Source organism: Lycium barbarum, chromosome 7 (assembly GCF_019175385.1).
Source record: "Lycium barbarum isolate Lr01 chromosome 7, ASM1917538v2, whole genome shotgun sequence".
Lineage (NCBI taxonomy): Eukaryota > Viridiplantae > Streptophyta > Magnoliopsida > Solanales > Solanaceae > Lycium > Lycium barbarum.
In genome coordinates this window covers 122,214,352-122,229,060 of record NC_083343.1, presented here as the reverse complement: position 1 = coordinate 122,229,060, position 14,709 = coordinate 122,214,352, and the positions used below count along the sequence as shown (strand labels likewise).

General features: G+C 32.9%; 2 protein-coding genes and 1 pseudogene across 2 annotated transcripts; 1 reads left to right on the top strand and 2 right to left on the bottom strand.

The window, feature by feature from the left end:
* The first annotated feature begins 566 nt into the window (after positions 1 to 566).
* Positions 567 to 1,609, top strand: LOC132602540 (transcription factor MYB44-like). Its single transcript, XM_060315365.1, has one exon. It carries the CDS (start codon positions 613 to 615, stop codon positions 1,429 to 1,431), a length of 819 nt encoding a protein of 272 aa, XP_060171348.1. The 5' UTR covers positions 567 to 612; the 3' UTR covers positions 1,432 to 1,609.
* Positions 1,610 to 2,734: 1,125 nt separating this feature from the next.
* Positions 2,735 to 7,995, bottom strand: LOC132601866 (uncharacterized). The gene is made up of 13 exons (XM_060314923.1): positions 7,853 to 7,995; positions 7,274 to 7,354; positions 7,082 to 7,164; positions 6,759 to 6,868; positions 6,543 to 6,653; positions 5,804 to 5,883; positions 5,254 to 5,467; positions 5,068 to 5,142; positions 4,909 to 4,959; positions 4,717 to 4,812; positions 4,360 to 4,410; positions 3,459 to 3,536; positions 2,735 to 2,812 (listed from the first exon to the last, which is right to left on the bottom strand). Exons 1-13 carry the CDS (start codon positions 7,993 to 7,995, stop codon positions 2,735 to 2,737), a joined length of 1,251 nt encoding a protein of 416 aa, XP_060170906.1.
* Positions 7,996 to 9,180: 1,185 nt separating this feature from the next.
* LOC132601865 (MFP1 attachment factor 1-like) lies at positions 9,181 to 12,624 on the bottom strand (annotated as a pseudogene).
* Between the last annotated feature and the right edge of the window lie 2,085 nt (positions 12,625 to 14,709).

Sequence of the window (14,709 nt, the reverse complement as noted above, 5' to 3'; positions counted from 1 at the left end):
TAGAAACTGTGCTAAACATACTAAGCCAAGATCAAAAATAAATTAGCAAGGATGATTGCACTCTATTATTCTTTAGCAATATCTCGACGTCAATGAAATATTTAAGGGCTAGAGAAGGGTTCCGTCATGTCATCGAATTGAACCTTCACTTACCGTTACACTAGATCACCAAGCACATGAAGTGCAAAACCCATCAATTAATTATTACACTTATAATTGAATCTACGTTTATGAACTAACATCAAACCCATAACATTTAAAATATAATTCATTAGTTTAATGTGAATACAGTCTAAGTTTTTCCATATAATAACTGCTAGTCATACTTAAATACGACTATTAACTGCTTCCAAAACCCCATCTCATATATGTTCATTAATTTAGTGTGAATACTTTTAAGTTTTCATTTTTTTCCTACTAAATTCCCAATATTTTTTGGCGGTGTGATTCATACAATACAGTTGTCCACACTAATCCCACATCATTTGACACACATGTCCACATTCCAGCTGTATATTACTAAAACTGCCTATTAACCACTCATAACTATATATACCTCCTTCACTCCCCACTAAGTCTATACCAAGTAAACAGCTTCATTAACTGTTCAAAATGGAAAAAAGGGGTCTGGGTCGGGTCAAGAGTCCATGGAGCCCCGAAGAAGACAAGTTATTGCATCGTCTTGTAGACGAACACGGTGCAAGAAACTGGTCAATTATCAGCAAATCGATTCCGGGTCGATCCGGAAAATCATGTAGGCTAAGGTGGTGTAATCAGCTTTCACCTCAAGTTGAGCATAGGCCATTTACTCATGAGGAAAATGAAACAATTATTAAAGCCCATAAAGAATTCGGTAACAAATGGGCTACGATAGCCCGTTTGTTATCGGGCCGAACTGATAATGCGATCAAGAATCACTGGAATTCGACACTTAAAAAACGTAAGTGTCCTGCCACGTTGGATGATTTAACGTTCGAAAGTTATCAACCGCCGTTGAAAAGATCGTTAAGTATCGGGTCGGGTACGGGTAGTCCATCTGGATCCGACTTGAGTGATTCGGGTTTTTTTGCCCGACCCGTTAGGATTTGGCCACCTTCAGTTCAACAGGTTGAAACTGTTTCATCAATACCTGACCCATTAACATCTCTGAGTCTCTCTTTACCCGGATCAGGATCCGAATCCGGAGAGAATTCGGGTCGGGCGACCCGAATCCAGCAAGTTGCTGAAACGGTTTTTATGCCTCAGAATTATTGCAGTTTTGGTCCTTCAAGTATGGAGAAACAGTTACTTAGTCCAGATTTTTTGGTAGTTTTGCAAGATATGATACGAAAAGAAGTTAAAAGTTATATGTCAGGGTTTGAGGATAAAGGGGTTTTAGTGCACACAGAAGCAATAAGGAATGCTATTGTTAACCCCATTAGTAAAGATTGAGTATATTTTTATATTTAATGAGGAGGAAAAAAAGGAGAGCTCATAGTTTTTTTTTTTTTTTTTAGTTGATGCTTTTGTAGTATTACATCTTGTTTCTACAGACAAAAACTTTTGCAGGAATATAGGAAACAAAAAAGGCAAAAAAAAAAAAAAGGAAAATGTAGAGAAAACAATCCCCCCCCCCCCCCCCCCCCGCCTACAAAAAAATTAGAAAGAAAAAAAAGACTTGAATTATCTTTTGATGAAATCGTTTCCAAAATTGACAAAATTTGTTCATTTTATATGTTTGTTGAGGAGATGTTATTGATAGAGTTTTCCCTTCGGTCTTTTAAAAAGTAACCCTTAAGATAATTATTTATTAAGGTATTTGATTAAGTCACTTAATTAAGATGGTATCAAAAAGAAAGATTAATAGTACATTTTTTAGTTTTCCAGAGTGATAACTTTTTTATATTTTACAATTAATACTTTTCCATTAAAGAGGTGATCCATTACAACACAAATATTTTTTAGATTTGTTTGAGATTATAAATTTCAAAAACCTTTCTTTTAAAATTCTGATTCAGTTGAACATTGCCATATAAATTGGGGTATCACATAAATTAATACGGAGAGAACAATAAATATATATTTTGGCCTTTTGGGTCAGCACTGGGACCTGGGATTTTATTGGCTGTTAGCCTGATACTATTACTTGGAGAGGAGGTTTAGTTATCAACTAACAACGCTATAGCTTATTTACGAAGAACTAATAGTAAGCAAGTATAGTTATTGAGAGGTTTAAAAAATTAAATACTGGTTAAACTTACACAGCTAATGACAGCCAGTTCGTGGTTAATTGGTCAAAGACATGCTATCTTTATGTGCTCTGTGATATGATGGTTATGGCAAATAGCTTATCATTAATAGAGTTGGATGAAATCTGTAATTACTAATGGTCAGTTCAGTTGGTGAGATATTGACATTTTAAGTCACATGAAAGACAAATAAAAACAGTTGATCACCGTTAGATTATTGTTCTAGTGTTTCTTTTGGTAGAGGTCCGTGAATCATTTCTAATAATATAGTATTCTAACCATTTCAATTTACGTGTCTTATGCATTTTTAAAAAAGGGTCGTTTCGAATAGTTCAAGGACAAAATTAGCTTATTTTTCTCTTTTTTGGAGCAACCGTTAGTAAAAAAAATAATTTTGAGCTATTTAGCTAGTTCGTAAGCATTTTTTAACCAAAAACACGAGACATTTTTTGGCCCCACAGCTAAGTGTAAATCAAAGGGTCAAGAAACTCATATTGTATTCTTTATTAACTAATTGGATCAGAATTCTTTTTTGCAGTATTACGAATATAAGAACGATGGTCAAAATTGGATTCAATTGTCATCTACTCTTAAAATTGGATTCAATTGTCATATACTCTTACACTGGATTTGCATTTTTCTCCATAATATATCTAATACTTTTAGAAATTTGCCTTACCAAGGTTGAAATACCCCATGGATAAAATCTTCCATGCATTCACTATTTAATTATTTTCTTAAAAAACATTTAACAGTGTTGCTCTATTTTGAAACATGCTCAAGTAATATCTTGAAAAAAAGGGGCAAATAATTGAGTAAATGCGTCAATAACATTACCAAAAAAATGAAACCCCTTTCCTGAGGCAAAAATTCAAAATATAGAATTTAGAGTAACATCTATATTACTTCATTGACGTGACAAAACGTGAAAAGAAAAATCACATGAAGAAGTCACTTTCAATTCGATTTAGCACAAGAAAGTGTTTCAATGCTGAAGTAAAGAGACAGGCAGATGATTTCATTTTAGAATTTCTAATTAAGTAATTCAACTAGTAATCAAACTCTTGATCAACTCCATACTCTCCATACTTAGCCTCCTGCTCACCAAAAAAAAAAAAGGGGGGGGGGGGGGGGGTTTACAGAGAGCAAAATGAGCTAACAATCAAATGGTATATACCACCATCATTTATTTTTTACAAAAATAAATATTAAAAGAAACATAGTATGTACCTCTGCAAGCATCCTCTGTTTGTTCCTCAATTGAGTCCTTCCCTTGCTCATGAAAGAACTAGGTGACATGGAAATCCTCTATAGACAAAACAAAAACGACATCGAGCTAATTAGTCATGACAATCTTTTAATTTTAATCTGTTATAATAGTTACTTATAATCATTTATTATAGGATATCAATCAATACTATTAAATAGAACTATTTCCAATTGCATCTTAAGTGACATGATTATATGACATATTGTTTACGTTGTCAGCACGTAGAACTTAATTTTGTTTTTTTCAAATTGTATTGCTATGACATGGGAAAGGGAATAGGGACATTGCGTAGTGAAAAGAAATATAGGGAAATTAATCAAAACTTAAATTTTTGAAGCAATTAACTATAAATTAGAAGAAAGTAATCATAATGATTAAAATTGCATTATAATTGGGGTTAAAAGGGTGTGGGGGTGTGGGGGGGGGGGGGGGGGGGGGTGGAGAGAGTCTTTATTAGATGGCCATACAGTGTCTTGTATGAAGCAATACAACCACATAAAACAATGCAGGTATTAAACAAAATATGTTAGATGAATTAATTACAAAAAAAAAAATATAATAAGTTTTAATATGTCCGTTTTTTTCAACCAAACACCCAACATTTAGTTAGAAAATTCATAAAAGACTATATAAAAAAATAAGCTGCGCAGATTAAATTTAAATCAATACCACTATATGAGAAACAATTACTCCGTATAAGTTTATCTATATATATATATATATATATATATATATATATATATGTGTGTGTGTGTGTGTATGTATGTATGTATGATGAACATAAATTTGTCCCTAATAAAAATAATGACATGCTATAATAGTTCAATATAAGAGATTTTAATTAATTATGTAAAAATATACCTTTTCGCAAGCTTTCCTTCTAATTTCAGGTGCAAAAACACGAAGTACCACCTTAAATAAAAATGAGCAAACAAAAAACAGAAAATTAGTAATCAAAATTATGATACAAAGGCCAATATATGTTTTCCTGCATAAAGAAAAAACTTTCAAAATCTGTGACTTTTATCATAAGTGTTTTTCCGAAAAGTATTTGTATTTGATTAATTAATTTAAAAAGTATTTTTGTCAATATTAACGCAATTTTTTTTTTAAAAAAAAACATAATAATACTTTTTATTTCTTATAAGCTTGGTCAAACAGGTGATAACACTATGAATAAATACTCTATAAAAAAATCGAGAACTTTAGAAAGCTCACATTTTCAGATGCAGGTTCAAACAAATCTTTTTCATCATCGACACTAGAAATTGTTTGTGGCACAAAACGAAAAATATTATGGAGGTGCTCGTTTTCCTGTATATTTCCAATATAAAGAAAATGGCATGCAATATAAACATAATTAGTACTCCAAAGATACGAAAAAAATGATTTGAAAAGGATGAAACTAACCCTCATGTGCTCTACAAAGCCGTGTCCTAGACATGTTTTTATGTAATTAATCTGCAAGAAATTCATTTGAAAGACATGTTAAGAAAACTTAATTACTGTAAAACATACTAATATTCATTGACATGTGAAAAGACCGAAAAGAATTAAAAAAGAAATTACCTGCTTCACAAGTGAAAAAGTGCTTAAGGTCAATCTAGTTTCACATATTGTGAGGATAATTTTCTTATCACCATCCTGTAATGAAATTGACAAATAAGTAGTAATTGATCATGAACAAAACAAGAAATTAATTAAACTATGTAAAATGTTTAATTCTTGAATAAGAAGGAAAATAATTAATATTACCTCAAGAAGTTTTTCAGCATTTTCTTTTGTGACACGTGATGCTCTTGTCACTATGTCTTCTTTCAAGTCTTTTAAATTTGCATAATTTTCTGCTTCATCTGAAAATTTCTCAAGGCTGCCATTTTCAAAAATTAGACCAAGTGCCTCTATGCAAGCAGCATTGACATTATCATCATAATCTTCCTCTAATTTTTTCAGCAAATATGGGATCAACCTGGACAAATTGAAGAAGAGATTTATACTTTTACTCTTTTCATCAAAATAAATAGTTGCAAATAAATTCGTCAGAAGACACTCAATTATTGAAGGGAAATTAATTTAAATAATCGCTCACCAAAAAAAAAATCGACATATGTATCATATATATAATTAGCATATAATATATGTATAATGGTCTGCAAAATATTTTAGCCGAGCAACCAAATATGTAACTTCCCCTTAATTGAAAATCTAATAGGAAAATTTAACAAGTAGGATAAAAGTTGCACAAACTATAATTTGTATATATAAAATAATGTCGTACCCTTTCCATTTCTTGTGATTAACACACCACCCATTTATATTTGCTAGGAGGAGAGACCAGGCTGATATTGCTGAAGCAACAACATTTGGTGGATGTTTTCGTATAACCTACAAATATGGAAAATTACAATTATTGGAACCCCAATAGGATAACAGTAATATCATTACAGAAATACAAATTTTCAATTTTCAACAGCTTAAAAAAATGCAATTATACATATTAAAGTTTTAAGACAAAAGAAAAAGAACAAAAAAGATACAACTGCTTACTTATACTCCCCTAAGATTTTTTTTTTTTTTTTGAAAAGAAAGTTAATTGATCTCCCGACAAAACTTTACATCATTCCTATTTTGCTACTGAGACTAAGGCATCCCTTCGGTCTCCAATGAAAGAACTATAATGAACAAAATAATCTATGTCTGCAATCTAGGATTACATTAACTCTCACGTCTCGCAAAATATCATCTTATTACATTAAAGAAAATAAGAATTAATTCCTAAATTCATTGTTGATATGTCGGTAATTATACTGTGGTAACATGATTTTTTGATAGTTCATCGTTGAGTAGGATTAGCGATGAATTTTTACTTTGTAACGCCAAAAGTTATCCGTCGCTAATTCTTTTTTTCTTAGTATTATGAATATTAATTTTCGCAAATATACCTAGTAAGATCTACAACTTTATAACATTGCATGAACAACACAACAATAGTACAAAAATATAGCTGGCAAGTACAATTAATTAAGGACGAATTAAGGACTTACTTTGGATTCTGACTCTTCATGGATGAATTTCCATATAATCTCCATGGATCTTTCTGTTTCATCACTGTTTTGGGCACCAACAGAGGTGACAATAGCCAAACATTCTAATACCTGGTAACATTATTTTTAATTCATGAAATTTTTCCTCCAAAAAAAAAAAAAACATAAAACTATATCATATTTTAGAAAAATGTCAAATTAAACACAAAAGCTTACCTTGATGGAGTTTGATGATTTGGTTTTGAGGACTTTAGGAAGAAACCCTAGTGCATCTTCATATATCTCATGTGCATTATCTCCAGCCCCAACCGTTATTGCTAACAATCCTGCACCCCAATCATTTATTGTTAGAATTATCCATTATAGAGAACTCTGTCCATCCCTTGGTCGACAGAGTCGCTCAATACTTGTGCCGGTAGTAGGTATCAGGGGGAATTAATCGAGATATGCGTCAATAGCGTAATTTTAATGGACAAGCCTTGGTGGAACTAATCGAGATGTGTGTCACTAGTGTAATTTTAATGGAAATGTGTACAAACCTAGAAGTTGTAGAGCTAGATCAATCTCCAAAGCAGAACCCCGCTTCAACGAATTTTCACATCGGTGTGTTAAAGTTACATAACTGAAACAAACATATACCAATGATTAAATGAGTATAAAATTCTTACCTAAATATTGTTAGTTTCCGGTTATATTAAAAAAAAAAAAATCGACCCAAATACAGTACTTACATATTCTGAGCAAATTCATATCGCACTTTCTTCTTAAATTCATCTATAAATTTGGCTAGTGCTTCTTCTCTTACGGATCCCCTGCAATTTAGCAAAAAAAGGAAAAAAACACACATCATAAATAACAACACATATGTATAAATCTATCAACTTCAGCTTTTTATTAAATCCAATTTAATTATTCTCACCAGAATTTTGTAAAAAAAAATCGTTAAATCTTTTTAGTAGCCTGATTGATACGAGGGCGTAGCTACAAATTAATTACGGTTTCAGATTAATTTAGTAGCTTTGACGCAAATTTTATATTTGTGTTAAAAAATCCTCTTAATATGTATAATAATTTATCAAGGACCTAATAACATTTTTTTTTTAGAATATAGAACTCATAAACTCAAAATCTTAGCTCCGCCTCTGTTCAAGGAAATCCATTAGATATGTATAAATATTTAACTGTGAACCATGTAACTAAAACAGCTATGAATCCAATGTCGAGTTCAAAACTCATAAACTCCAAATCTTGGCTCCAAATTTAACTCGGGAAATTGAATAAAAACGAAAAGTAACAAAAGAAAAACTTACTTCTTTTTGTATAGGTCTTCTAAATAATTAAGAAGACCTTTTGATCTTGAAATTGGACGCCTAATATTCTCAATATTCTGTGGACGCCTCTTTCTGAATTTCGTTCTATCAAACTCAGTACAATCTGAATCTGATATTAACATTGTTCTTGAATTTTACACTAAACTTCTCTTGTTATATCAATTCATGTAATGTAATGAAAAAATTGTATGTGACAAGGAAAAGGAAATTAATAAAAGATACAAGTAATGCAACCTTAACCATTATAAGTAGTCATAATTTCTATTTGGGATCTTCAATATATAGTTTGTATTGGTCATTCCGATTTCTAAATGGGAAAGGATTTTTGTCCGGATGCTTTTAGGTTTTAGACTAAACTGTCTATTTTTATATAAAAACATATATGCATGTTGTACCCTGCTTCACAGAGGAGAAATTTTGTTTGTTCGATTATTTTAAACTTCCTTTTGTAAGAAAAAAGATAACCATAACAGAAAAAGGAGAGAACATTATTTCTTGGGATTTCTACAAGGAGTGTTAGTTTTACCGACTAATTTATATAATTGATACAATTTTTGGAGTTTTGTGACAAAAAAGAACAGGCTTTATAACATACAGATATATCAGCTTTTCTAAAAACAAAACAAAACAAAAGAGGGAAAAGAAAAAGGGCAAATTTGTCTATCAACTATTGGAAATACAACAATTATAACCTCTGTTTGATTTGATCGCCCCAAAACTAATGAACCTCCACGTGTAATTAAAAAAGGGCCAAATGTGCCTATGAACTATGCGAAAAATTGAACACTTTTGCCATCCGTAAATAGTTGAAGTCACTTGTTCCCTCGCCGTTAAAATGGCTCAATATTACCATTATTCACTAACCGATCAAATTTGAGGACACTTATGTCTCTAATTAGTCCAATTAAAATACACGTGAAATTAGACGGAGCAATAAAATTTAGGGTTTGAAGTGTTGTAATATGGGAGGTGAAAATGCAAAGATGGTGCTCGAAGAAAGTTAAGATTTGAAAAAACGGTGAAGAGATAGGGAGAATAGTATGGTACAAAAGAGGAGAAAATTTGCTTATGGGTTAATATTTCTTGCACCAGTTACCGTTACCTACTGATCAAAGATTTACTGCTACCTCGAAAGTAGGGATACAACTTAAAAATCGGCGAAGGGTTGTCAGTTGAACACACCTCATCGAAAAATTATGTTATGAGCCTGTTTGGATGGGCTTAAAAAAAGTTTTCAGCTTATAAGCCAAAAAAAAAATAAGTTATTGACTTATAAGCTGTGTTTTTAAGCTAAGCCAAACGGGCCAACTTATTTTTTTGGGCTTATTTTAAGCATAAATTTTTTTATAAGCTGGTCAGCCAAACACTCAAAAAAACTGAAAACAGCTTATAAGCTAAGCCAAATGGGCTCTATATCTCTAACACCCTACCGGAATTTCTGGCTTCACTATTGCCTAATATGAGCAGAGAAGCCAAGATAAAGAAGACTATTGTGCAGTTTAAGATATCTCTATGATAGACCCCAACCTTCTCAGAAGAAGAAAAGCTAAATTTAACATCAAAAATCAAAATGAATAAACAATTTAGATCAGACCACTCGCTCATTGTACTTTTAGTCCCACTTATTATAATCCAAGCAAAAGAGTAGCTACTTCTGTTTCTATCTTTAAGAGGATCATCACAATGTTATTTCTGAAACAGCTTGCCCTATAATCACATATTCATGGTGTGTAGTAGAAGTATCTAGAAATCATAAGTAAAATCGATGTCCCTTGGATACTATACCAAGACTTGTATAAAAAAAATAAAAAAAATAAAAAAAAACTTAACCGAGAGTTCACTGGGTGAAGTATGAAATGCCAAGACCTCAACCTAAGCAACTACTGTCACAAATGCAGAAATATAAGCAATCTCCAGACTCCAGAGATGAATCCTAGTCCACACCTCAATAAAACGTGTTGCATCTTTGATTAAGTTAAAGTTTAAAGCCCGCTCAAGTCATGTCCAGACAAAACAACCAAATATCCAAAATGCCAATGTTGGACCATTTAGTATCCCTAAGATCCTGGCTGTTATAACACAATCAAGATGATGAGAAGAACTAAATACCAATCGGAAAAAAATAAATCACTAAGAATAAAACAGAACAACCTTAAAGCTTCAATCCCGGATTAGCCAAGGTTAGCTATAGGATATCCATCTATAGAAGCCTCAACTCTCCTCCTTTATTCGAGCTTGTGATCACATAGACAGAGTTAATAATAGTAAACAATGTGAAGAAGGAAAAAACAAAAACAAAAACAAAAAGGCATCTCCCAATTTTCAGCCAACTCCCAAAAATATAATACAAAATCAAGTCAGTCCCAGCCTCACCAACAGAAATTAGTGCAACATCTAACAAAGCATACACAAAATGCAAACTATATATCAATAACCCTCAAATCAAGAGGAAAAGCCAGCGGAGGTGGGGGCAAAACAAAAATTAAGCACGTTACTGATTAAAGGCTATATTAATTAGAAAGCTCTAACATAGAAGTTTGAAGAGATCCAACATTATATAATCCATAAACAGTACATTGCAATCTCATACACCGAAATTAACTACAAGCTAGAAATTTTTTCACTGCAGAGGCAAATATTCATAACCTAAATGACCTCGTTACAATTTTCAAGACTCGGTCCCAACGGATGAGATTTCCTCAGCGTGAGGAGCAGATGAAGTTTGCTCCGAAGCATCAGCCAGTGGCTTCGATGGTCTATTTTCAGTCTCCATGGAAGCAGTAGCAGCAGATGAAGCTTGCTCCGAAGCATCAGCCAGCGGCTCCGATGGTCTATTTTCAGTCTCCGTGGAAGCAGTAGCAGCAGATCTGGCCTTCACAGTGTCCAGCATACGCTTGCTAATCTCCTTAGAGTATACCTAAACAAATACATATTCACTACTAATTATTCCAGAGTCCATATATACAAACTATGTGCAATATATTCTATTTACATACACTGTTAAAATCTAATTGTATATATGTATACATTCCATTAAGCCCCTGTCAAGGGCTAGATACCTGAACAAACTAAATTCAGGGCAGGTTACCTTTACTATATCTTCGATTTTTTATTTCATTTTGCATGTGTACATACAGTGGGGGATGCAAGCAGATTCATCATAACCTTGTACTTTTAACTTAGAGCATAAGTTTATGTGTAAAAATTCACTAAAATTGCAACAAATAATAGGTTTGAATCCGTAATTTTAGAAGTACAACGAGTTCAATATTAGATACACTGCGTCCAGGTTCATCTAAACCTAGCACTTTTAACTCGGAGCATAAATGGGTCTTTGGACATAAGAATTGTGAAATTTGAAAAAACATAGTAATTTGTTTTCAAATTGAAAAATAATATTTGAAAATTGAAGTTGAGTTTAGACATGAATATAAATTGGAGTTGTTTTTTAATTTTTGTGAGTAATTTGAAGTGAAAATTGTGAAAACAGCTTTTTGGAGTTTTTTGAATTCTAAAAAAATTGTAACAATCTTATGTCCAAACAGTTTCCCGGAATATCCAGGCCAGCTTGCGCACACCTCGATTAATTCCACAATATAGTCGCATTTACTCTGTCCACCAAGGCTAGAACAGAGTAAAAGAAATCACCTAGTGTTTTGTCTCTACTGGGAATTGAGGGGCAAACAAGCACTTATATATAAAAATGCACTAAAATGGGTTTGAATCCTTTTAAAAGTGCAACACCTTCAATATTAAGAACCTTATAGATTGAACCTATAAAACTGGTAAAAAAGGATTAAAATGACGTTTGGAAAGGATAGGATGGGAAGATTGAGTCTCGATGAGACGTTGAACGATAGCGTCACGGGTGCCTTGTGTAGGTGGCCAAATGCTGAAGGATAAATTAGTTGGTTCGGTTTTAGACATTGTTGTGGAAGAGGTTGGGGATTTTGGGTTCTTGTGTTACAGTTTTGATACTGGACGATATTATAGGTGTATTGGATGAAAAAAAGAGGGATGGTACACGTGGAGGAATTTAAGGGAGATATTTAATTGGTAATGAAGACAAAAATTAAGTGCATTTACTGTACCGATATTTTAAAAGTTGAAACTAAGGGGTCGTTTGGTATGAATAAAGAGTTATATCAGGATTAGTTATGTTAGATTAGTCATGCTAAAATTAGTTATTTTGATATTATTTCTTATTGACTGTTTGGTTTGTTACATTAAAAATAGCATGCATTGCATAATTTTTTAAGAAAACTTGTTTGAGGATATCAGGGATATTTTTATCATTTTCAACGTTTTATCCGGGGATTTTTAATCTCAATGGAAACTATTTTTCCACTCTCTGGCAAGTAGTAGTAGATTTGAATATGTAATTTTAAAAGCATAACTAGTTCAATACTAAAGAACTTAAATATTAAACCTATAAAATTTAAATTGTAGATGTATACATTAGTTCGACTCGAGAAATCGGTTAAAACTAGTCCCAAGGGCTTAAAAAAGCACCTAAAGGATCTCGATGCCTTGGTCATCAGGGGAAGAAGAGGATCCAGCATAGTTAAAAGCCTCTTCCTCAATGCGCCTAGCGGTATCCATAGCCTCTTCAATGAGACAGTGTCGTAACGTTTGAAGAGGATAGAAGGGGAATATTGAGTCTCAATGAGACGTTGAATGATGGCCTCATGGGTGCGTTGTGTGGGTGGCCAAATGCTGAAGGATAGACTAGTTGGTTTGGTTTTAGACATTATATTGTTGCGGTGGAGGTTGGAGATTTTGGGTTCTGTTTGGTTCTTGAGTTCTATGCAGTTTTGATGCTCAACTATATTTATTGATCGATTTGAAAAGAGGGACGGTACACGTGGAGGAATTTAAGGGAAATATTTACTTGATAATGTAGACATAGACAGAAATTAAATGCATGTAATGTACATGAGACCCCTACCTTATAACTTTAACCAACTAGTTTTCTCTGGCCCGATTCTAAGAATAAAAATCATCTAACATTTACAAATTAAAGTGAAAATATATTTTACTTAACCAAAATTAAACAATCAATTTGAGTATTCAAAACACATGTCTTGCATTCTTGGTAAATATAAATACCGAAGAGTGAGTAAGCTTTTACGCTAAGAAGAAAAAGGCGACGACATAGAATCATCTAACACTAAAAAAATTAAATTGGAAACATTTTATTTAATCAATAAAATACTGACAAATATGACTATTCAAACACATGTCTTGTCTTCTTGATTAATATAAATATCAAAAAGTGAGTAAGTTTTTAAAATGTCTAAAGCAAATGACCAAGTTTTATTGCCTGTTTTGACTAAGGTTCTAAAATTGACTTATTTTGATAAGTGTTTTTTCAAACTAAGTACTTTTGGTGAGAGTCATTTTGTGTTTTTCTAATCAATTTGAAAAACACTTTTGAGCAACAATTAGTGTTTGACCAAGCTTTAAAAAATGTTTTTAAGTGTATTTTCTCGAACGTGTTAAAAATGTATTTTTGGGGAAAAGACCTTTTTAGCTTCTGTAAATCAACCTTTTAAAATAAGCAGTTTTGACCTCCTAAAAGCTTTGACCAAACGGGCTATTAGTCATCATTTAACTAGGATGGAATTTGTGAAATTTAACTAGTTCTAGTAGGTCATGACTACCTTCAGTTTGTCTATATAGCTTTAATTAGAATTCTTAATATTTTGAACTCGAATTTCACACGACAATAATATTGATTTCAAATCTTTTGAGGCAGGGGCAGCTAGTGAAGCCGTTGCCTTAGGCTCCAAATATTTTAGTAGTGAATTTTACAATTTTATTTTCACTTAAATAATATTAAAATATGCAAAAAAAGAAAAGTACAATTTCTCATTTATAAGAGAACAAAAGAAATATTGTCTACTTTTTAACAATAGAAATATTTTAGAACTTCAAATTAAACTATTCAAATCTTTATATTAGAAAATAATTTTTTTCATAACAAGATCAAATGTAATGTATTGCAAACACATAATTAACATCTTATAAGCTTGAATTACTTTAAAATGTAGAACAAAACGTCTTGGAAGCAAAACTATTCTTAATTCTATTCTTCATCCTTTCCATCCGCCGCCGCCTCGGGTTTATTCAGATAAGCACCGTCACTCTCGAGTTCATCACCAACAATCTCTTTTTCTGCATCCAAACCATAAGGCCCAGCATCTACTTCGGATGACCCAGCATCCACTCTGAAAGGCCCAGCATCCACTCCCGACTCAGCTCTCCAAGCCACTGCATGTTGGTGATGGCGGAAGATTGCCTCGTGTAATTGCTTGGTGAACCTATGCATATTAGGGGTATAAAAGGTGATTTGATTTTAAATAGTCTTGAAAATGTACCTCGCGTATTCGAAACCAACCACTTCGATCACGACTGTGGCGGAAGCATTGGCGCTAGTGTGAGCGATTTCTCTAGTACCTATCCCGACTAGATCCTAGAGCACTTTAATCTCAAGCTCCGCATCATCCAAAATTTGAGTGGAACTACACCAACTAGAATATAATCCGATGGAGTAATCGGTTCAGCTAACACGACTCCTTCCTCCTCGGTTTCTTCATCGCTTTGCAGTAGCTGAAGGTTAGTTAGCTCGGCAGCTACGAGCGAATCAGGCCTGGGGAGTTTCCAGCTGAATTTGTGAACTCGCAAGTGCTTCCGCTTCCTTGAGCAGCTCTGACTTATTACCAGAGCTTTTTCCGTGAAGAAACAGGCAGATGGGCTCTGTGTATCTGGTAGGGGCTGAGGGTAGAATAGGCGGTATTACTACTCCGCGAGGGTTAAAGAAAAATATTGAGATT

Excerpts from the sequence above, each read along its gene's own strand:
- LOC132602540 (XM_060315365.1), top strand. The coding sequence starts at position 613 with ATGGAAAAAAGGGGTCTGGGTCGGGTCAAGAGTCCATGGAGCCCCGAA.
- LOC132601866 (XM_060314923.1), bottom strand. The coding sequence starts at position 7,995 with ATGTTAATATCAGATTCAGATTGTACTGAGTTTGATAGAACGAAATTC. Across the intron at positions 6,869-7,081 it reads TCTAGCTCTACAACTTCTAG|GATTGTTAGCAATAACGGTT; the intron begins GTTTGTACACAT and ends ATTGGGGTGCAG. Across the intron at positions 5,143-5,253 it reads ATGCTGAAAAACTTCTTGAG|GATGGTGATAAGAAAATTAT; the intron begins GTAATATTAATT and ends ATTTCATTACAG.